An 8408-nucleotide genomic window follows, 5' to 3' on the forward strand; every position below is an offset into this window, starting at 1 on the left:
CCTGTCAAATAATGACCAGACGAAAATGTCAGGTGCTATGTCACTGAGAAAATTAACCCCTTAGATTGTAATATTATGCAATTACTATAAACTTATAACTAATTCTATCCTCAGAACTTCATATGCATGTTCTCATTTTAGACTTAAAACTATGAGATAGGTGCTACTGTTCATTCATTTTATCGTTAAAAAAACAACAAACTAAAGATCAGAAAGGTATGTCATACAGTAAGGCAGAAGGGCAGCTGGGGATAGATCCTATACAACCCATCTCCAGATTCTATGTACTTAATCAATATGTTTATTACTTTCTGGTTCAGAAATTTGAAAAATATCATAAAAATGCTCATGATAAAAATTTATTTTAAAATGACTCTTAAAAACCAAGAATTTCACTTCATATTTTAACTTGAAATTAAGCAAGATAAATTTTCACAAATTTTTGACATTTGCTCTTCTATCCAACTATTAATATCAAAGAAACATTTATTAAATATAATTTTGGGTGGAATTATAGTCTATGAATATATATTTTGCATTCTAATTTTGATGCATTTAAATTCCTATCATATCATTACTTTTAAAGCTTAAAAACTTTAAATCTGCTTCTTCCAATCTTTCTGAATGAAATTAATTACTTTTAGGAAACAATCACTGTCACTTTGCACATTATTATGTAAAAATATATATATACATAATGCATAAGACACACCCATTTTCTGTAGCTCTACAAGCAGCTCTCTTTAAACACAAGGGAGAGAAAATTAAGCTAATATAATAAGAAAATCACAAGTCAGTGACAGTAAATAATTTACAGGACAATAAAATTACCATTCATAAAAGTGTGTTATCATAACACAACATTTAACACCTTTTGGTTTTCTCACCTGAGAAAATACAGATAGTGACACCACAGGTTATGTGGAATGTTCTGCTTTTATCCAACAATCTTCTGGTTCTCCTGCTTGGAACCTAAATAAAAATTATTTAATATGGTAAAGATGATGCAGCAAATGAAATATATGTACAAAGTTTTTCACTATAGGATTGTTTATAATATCAAAGTTTTAGAAATATGGCAGAGGCCTATCAATTAAAAATTGGTGAGATGAATTATGTCTAGTCAATGGAACATTCAAACCACTACAGAGAATTGAGAAGACTTATTATTGATATGGAAAGATGTGCGAGATATATTGTTAGGTAAAAAAAGTTATAAAACATAAACTACACTATGATTCTATACTGTTTAAAATTAATGGAATTACATGTTAACATATCTGCAGGCATTTACCCCAAAGTGTAATCAGCAGCTGCTCTGGTAGAGCAGTATTAGGGGAAACTTTTGCTGATTAGTTTGCAAATTTCTGGAATGTCTGAATTTTACTACAGATATGATTTCTTTTTATAGTCAAAAACATAAGATTTTTTTTTAATGAAGCAATTTTATTTATAGTTTTAAATGGCTGCTTAATCTTATAGAAAAATAAAATGTCAAGCATCTTTGAATACCTAGGTTTCACACTGAGGGACAATTCTTAAAGACTTATTAAATACTGAGAGACTTAGGTGGGTACTTTTCATTTCCTGCCTTTTCTTTCTTCATGCCAAGCCAATGGCCAGCCACAGGGGACAAAACCTAGCATTTTACAATGGTAGGCAACCAAGAGAAAGAGTTATTTCCACAAATTACTGCATTAAAGTAGTTTCCAAATACAATTATGTAAAAAGATTGAGAAGTTTTGCCATAGTAAATCCACTCATATGAACTTCACAGAACATCATTTTAAAATATCAACATCTATCCAGCACTGCCTTACTATCTTAGTGACAGAGAGACAGAGACAGAGACAGAGAGAATTAAAGATAAAAGAATTTCAGTTGAGTTTTAACTTTCAAAGTACTTTTCTGTTGTCTTCTATCCTTCATTTTACAACACTAAATATCACACATGACATCACTATTTAATTAAGACATCCCTTCCAAGCCTATTACACAGCTCAAAATAGTGTTTTAAAAAGAGATGAATTGCCATAAACACCAGTAGTCGTTCTTTGTGTTGCTCAAAGGCCACAGGGCTTGAGTTTGCTTACCTGAATTTAACTAAATGAAACACAGGACCTCAATGAGGCATGATAGAGTGGAAAGAACTCAGAACTGGGACTGGTCTTAGCTCTGCCATTCACTAGTCTCATAATCTTCGTCAAGTTACTTAAACTCTCCACGCTTCCAATTCTTCATCTGCAATACCTGACTGCAGAATCATCATGAGGATTCACAATTATATATGTGAAGTGCTTAGCGGAGTGCTTGATATTGCTATTAATAACTTTTTCCTATTATCTTCTGCTCTTATCTAATGTTGTTATCTAAAATAGCTCACTCATCATTTTGACAGGTGACATAGTCTTTATTGTCATCTTTGAAAGAATCGCTCTAGCAGAAAGTCAGACCATGAAAACTAAGTAGGACTAGCATGCCACTGTAACACTTGATTCTTATGCTGCAACCTGTGACTAGGATTTTTTTTCTTACCTTCTGGGATCCTCGAAGGTAAGCCAGGAGTGTCCGGCACATGGGTAAAAGGATAAGGCTGCAGTTGAGGTTAAGAACAGAAGCAGAGGCTCTGCTTAGACACAATCCTAGCTGAACGAATAAAACAAGGGTCAAAACACAGTCAAGGACAAAAGTAAACTACAAACATGCTGCAGACCTCTCCCTGCTCCTTCTTTAAAAATCATAGCAAATGCCAACTTCTTCAATAGTCTTGAATTATCCTCCACTTTCCTCACCAAAAACCTTTAAGAGAAACTGGTCTCTTTCTGTTCTGCCCTGCCATAAAACGTAGTCACCTCTCCTTTCTACTAGTGTTATAGTGTTATAACCTGAGTACAATTCTTCTAGCACAAGATCAATTTCTTGTCCCACCCCCACCATGCTGTTCTGGGTATCAAGAGCCTGAGAAACCCTAGCTCGGTTCACACTGCACTTCCACACTGGTGTAGTATTGAATCCTTTGTTCACAGATAAGGAACCAAGAATTTTAAACAAAATTCATTTGTGTTCTCTCCCTTTATTTAGAAATTTTTTTTTAACTACAGTTGACATTCTCTCTCTAGAACCCTCTGAGCCTCTGCGCGCCTCCTTCCACACACTACCATCTGCCTTTAAGCTCTTCAGACCTTACTAACTCTACCCATCTTTCAGGTTTCATCTTAACCACAACTCCTCTAGCATGAGTCCCTGACCGCAAACTAGAAGAGATCCCACATCAGCGGTGCCTTGTTCAAAACTAATCATAACCACATTTTACAACGTATTTTTCAAAGCATCAGTCCCCTTTGGTAATTATGCAATAATTGGCAACTAATTTTGATCAAACTCCTGCTAGATTGTCATCTGCTATCATCTGGTACTATCCACATTCTTTACATGAATAGTTTAACACACAAAAAAAAAACAAGAGGTGGGGTCATGCCTGTACACTTGTCCTGAAATGAACATAAAACTACTATTTTAAGGATATTAGCTAAGAAATGTGTGTAAGTCAGATGCTTTGCTTATCTTGAAATGTTTCATGCCCCTGATATTTCCAACTCAATTCTTGGCAAAATAGCAACTGTTACACAGTGTTTACTGTCAGATTATAAAATATTGTTCCTGAAGGGGAGACAAGGTAATAAGTAGTATGAAAAAAGCAATAATTTTCATTGACTTATATAAAAAGTAGTTAATATTTCCAGTCAGGTCATTTCTACACCATGAGTTAGAGCACTTTAGGGAGACAGTTCATTGACTATACCAGTAACCAGACAAATAGAAATAATCCTCTCTGGGCTATCTTTAAAAAAATGTTAAATGTAATTTTATCACCTAAATCAGAAAAATTTTTACTATTTGAAAATGGTAGGTTTTTGTTGTTAAGTCTTCCAGGAAAAATAGAATAATTGTTATCTCTTTTGATCTTGCATTCTGCATTCAGTAAGAAAATTTGAACTCAAACGATTTCAGATGATACTTTTATCTGCAATTTTAATGTACCAGGACAATAATTCATTTAAAATATATTAGCTTAAATCTATCATATTAAATTTAAGACTTAAAAAATACAAATGATATCCAAATTTCCTATGTGGTTCAATACTTTACAGAAAATTCTTATACTTTATTTTCTAACCTTTTTTGTGTGCTTGCATGTCTGGACTGTTTTAGTGTGGTATTTACATTAAATCACACAGTAATTTAATACAAAGTGGCTTTAAGTGTCCCCTTGGGATAAATGAAGTTTATTTTGGCATTCCACATCTTTCTTATGATGCTGCAAAATCTAGCTGAAAATTTTACCAAGGACTCATTTCCTCATATACGTTTGTTGCTGAATATACTTAATTCTTTAAACTAAACTAAGATGAAAACTTTTTATTAGGTTATCAAGCATACAAATTCCCTCATTCAGAAACAGTGGATAGAGTGAGGAAAATGGAGATGGATTCTAGTCAAGTGGCACAACCTTACTACATGAGTAATATTCCACAGACAAAAGCATTTGTTTCATTTAGTCATTATTCATTCACACCTTTGTAATAATCAGCTGGCTCAAATGTTCACCAAAAGGAAATGAATGCCCTAAGTTATGTTCCTGGACAGTGGTGACTATGTGAATAACTTGTTTTACCATTCCCAGGGAGCTTAACCTGCTAGTCCAGTTTTCAAATTTCATTTAGGTTCATTGTCACTAGATGGCAGTGTTACTTTCACATTTCAAATCCTACTTGTCAAAGTTTAGAAAACATAAACTGAGGGTTCCATATGTAATTTTTAAAACTATATATTTTAGATAGAAAGGTATAAATAAAACATAGCTTAGTCCTTATGATAGATGAAATATTTGCGTCCCCCCTCAAAATCCATATGTTGAAACCTAATATGATGGTATTCGGAAGAGCCTTCGGGAGATAATTAGGTTTAAGTAAGATCTTGAGGGTAGAGCCATGATATAAGTAACACACTTATAAGAAGAGGAAGAAACCAGAGCTCCCTCTCTTCTCCATGTAAGGATACAGCAACTCAGTGGCCAGCTGCAAACCAGGAAAAGGGCCCTCACCAGACACCAAAACTGCTGGCATTGATCTCGGACTTGCCAGCCTCCAGAACCGTGAAAAATAAATGTTTGTCTATGACATTATTGTTATAGCAGCAGAACTAAGACAGGACTATAGAAAATTATAAGAAAATATGCTATTTGAAGCACCTTATAAAATATAGCATCTAGGCATATAAAGTGGATGGTTATTTTCCTAAAATCTCAATCCACGGTTTCTTATCTTAAATCTGCCATTTATTAACTATTAATCTTGAGTGAGTTAACTGTCTTTATCTGTAAAGTTGAGAGAAATAAAATGTCATTATTGTAAAATATATAATATGATATGACATAGTAAGTGTAATATAATAATATTATGTAATATTTCTAGCTCTTAGAACTTTGTGAAAAAAGTCTAAAAAAATCAAGCACTATATAAAATTAACTTATTGCCTTAGGGTTACTGTACCCCTTCCTTTCTCTAAATGGTCTCTTCTAAGTGTTCCACTTACATTTATTTATTCAATACACATTTATTGTGATATGTACATATTACAAGGCATCAGGAGTTCAAGAGTGAACTAAAAACAGAAAATGTCTTTTGCCTTAGGATGCTTATATTTTAGTAGGGGTAAGAGATATTAAATCAAATATTTATGTAATCAAATATAAAAGTGACCATTGCTTTAAATAAGAATACAGAGTATGAGCATGTGTAACAAGACATGAGATCTAAATAAGGTCAGGAAGTCTTCCTTGATTAAGTGAAAAGTGAACTGAGATCTGGAGGGTGAAAGTAGAAATCATCTAGGAATGAGAAGGCCATTCATATAGAAAAAACCAGCATGAGAAATGGTATGTAGCAAATGGGAGCATGGTGTACGTATGAGAAATTAATAGTAGATAAATGTGGTTGGCTTTGAAATGGAGGGTGAAACCACATAAAATTGAAGAAGCAGGTAATAAGGGTAGACCTTGCTGGATTTCATAGGTCATGTTAAAAATATATACCTTAATCCTAAAATCAATGCAGAGTGATTGAGTTTCTAAGCAGGAAGGTGGTATGAAGAGATTAGTATTTGGTAATTACTACTCTGAATAAAGTGTAGAGAACAAGTTGGAAGGAAGCAACTTTGGCAATTATATTACTTCCTCACAAAAGTAATCATCACAAAAGTGAAATTTTGTTTGAGACGAAAACTATATTTTATGGTAATCTGAGTCTTACATAAAAAGGGATTCAGTGTGACTAAATATTTTACTTATCAGTAAATTTATTTTGCTAAATAATTCACAGAAATAATTCTTCTAAAATTAGAGAACTAAAACAGCCTAACCCATATCCCACCATCCACCCAGCTGTCATACCCCTTTCTACGACAGCCCCAATGAAAGGCTGAATTTTCTCAGAGGCAGCAGCAGCCTGCTCTACAGTCAAAAGCTTCTATTTTGTTTTCTTACACATAGATAAAATCTGTGTCTCTATAACTTCCACCCACTAGGCTACTCTAGATGTTCCTAAGACAGACATTCAAACACTAAATATAAAAGTGGGATGATTTGTTAGCCCAATCTTGTTTTCTTCATGCTAAACACAATTAGTTGCCTATAGAATCCTTGATATGATTTTAGGCCCCCTTATCATCTCGGCAACTTTCCCAATTCAACAGAATTCACTACATGCCTGTCACAGACTAAGCATACAGAGCAGGAATGAATATCATCATTTTCTTCACTAAGGACAAGATCTGCTAATTCTAAGTCTATGTTACATTGTGGGGCAACTACGTCACATAATGGCTCATCCTGAGTTTATAAAATATAGAATATCTCAAATGAATTGCTATTAAGCAATGCCCCCCTCTATCCTATAGTCGAAAAAATAAATGGAGGTATGAGAAGGCACATAAATCCAAAAATTTATTAGCTTTAGTACATTACATTATATTGGTTGTGAATCCTATATTCTGACATTTTTCCTTCTTAATTTGCCTTAGCTGAAAATTTTATATTCATGTTTTCTACATCTTCATCAAAATTCTTGACAAAGCTATTAAAATGTAACAAAATGCTGTTGAAATAGTTTACTCTAGAGAGGACTTGCATGCTACCTTTTCTGGTAAATTAACTTTCAAATAAACATTTTTCTTTCAACTGGGAATTTTCTTAACAATTTGGAGAAATATAATATGACATTCTCCATATAAATATCTATATAAAACTATTGCTCAAAGGGATTTGAAAAGGCCAGAGAAGTATTAATAGTAAGCTTTAATAATTGGTCATTTTTCTAGTTACCTTTTAGTGAATCAATAATTAGTCACTTCCAGGAAAAAATAAAAATAAAAATTATCATAGAGGCTTACAAAAGATGCTTTTTAAATTCTAATTTGGTATTTTGTGTTTGTCTAAAATTATGTAAATTCATACTCATTAAGGTCAATTTTTTAGACTTTTTTCCCCCAAAGAAATGTTTTTAATGAAACCAAATGATGCCTACATAACACCTAATTCTTACATATTTTATAATCACAGAACTGTATCTCTTTCATGAGGCTTTATAAGTCATCAGTTCAACGTTCTTTTTGCCTCCACTTACACCAATAATTTGTAAAGAAGCAAGGACTAGAACCCAGGCCTCCCTGCATGCTCTCTGTCATTTCCTTAACAACACTTCACTCCCCAGAACAGAGATGTAAATTCAGATACCTTGTCTAGTGCTCATTCCAAACCATAATACTTTTTTTACTTTTAATTGCTTATACTTTTATTCAACCTGTAGGTTTTCCTGTCATCCCGTGTAAACCTTTACACACGATTTCCCTAATCTGACTGCCTTGAAATCACTTAATGAACTACTTAAAAATATATCTCTGCTATACTTCCTGAAATTCTGATTCCTGAGATCTGGAACAAGGCCCTCAAAAGGTAAAACCAGGCTTGGCAATTACTGTTTGTAGAAAACACTTTGAATCAACTAAACCTGAGTTGGAAGCACCTTTACTAGCTGTGTGGCCTTAGGTAATTTTCTTACCCTCTCTGTCATTTTTCTCATCTATAAAATACAAATAAATAAATAAACATGATAATATATCTACCCCAAAGGGTTATTTTACTAAATGAGCACATATAGTACTTAGCGCAGCCCTGGTATACAGTAAGAAACAACAGAGGCTATTATCATCATCCTGGCCCCTGGCCATCCACAAACCAGGCCTCATCTCAGAATTTAAATGCTCTTATGGCATGACTTCCTGCAAATCACTTTTACAAGGACCATTCTCATCCTCAGCTCTATAGGGTGATGTTATAGTTGTAGCGATGG

General features: G+C 33.5%; 1 protein-coding gene across 5 annotated transcripts in view; it reads right to left on the reverse strand.

The window, feature by feature from the left end:
• NOX4 (NADPH oxidase 4) overlaps positions 1-8408 on the reverse strand; it is a 140423-nt gene that overhangs the window by 111690 nt on the left and 20325 nt on the right. For 3 of the 5 annotated variants that reach the window (XM_023532490.1, XM_023532488.1, XM_011363281.2), the window contains exons 3-4: positions 2536-2646; positions 888-972 (exon numbers count right to left, since the gene is read on the reverse strand). In XM_023532490.1, coding sequence (XP_023388258.1) covers positions 888-972; positions 2536-2646 — 196 coding nt within the window. The remainder of the gene's footprint in view (positions 1-887; positions 973-2535; positions 2647-8408) is intronic. The other 2 variants (XM_011363283.2, XM_011363282.2) reach the window with 2 other exon arrangements.

The sequence above is a fragment of the Pteropus vampyrus genome, unplaced genomic scaffold (genome assembly GCF_000151845.1).
Source record: "Pteropus vampyrus isolate Shadow unplaced genomic scaffold, Pvam_2.0 Scaffold84, whole genome shotgun sequence".
In the NCBI taxonomy this organism is placed as follows: domain Eukaryota; kingdom Metazoa; phylum Chordata; class Mammalia; order Chiroptera; family Pteropodidae; genus Pteropus; species Pteropus vampyrus.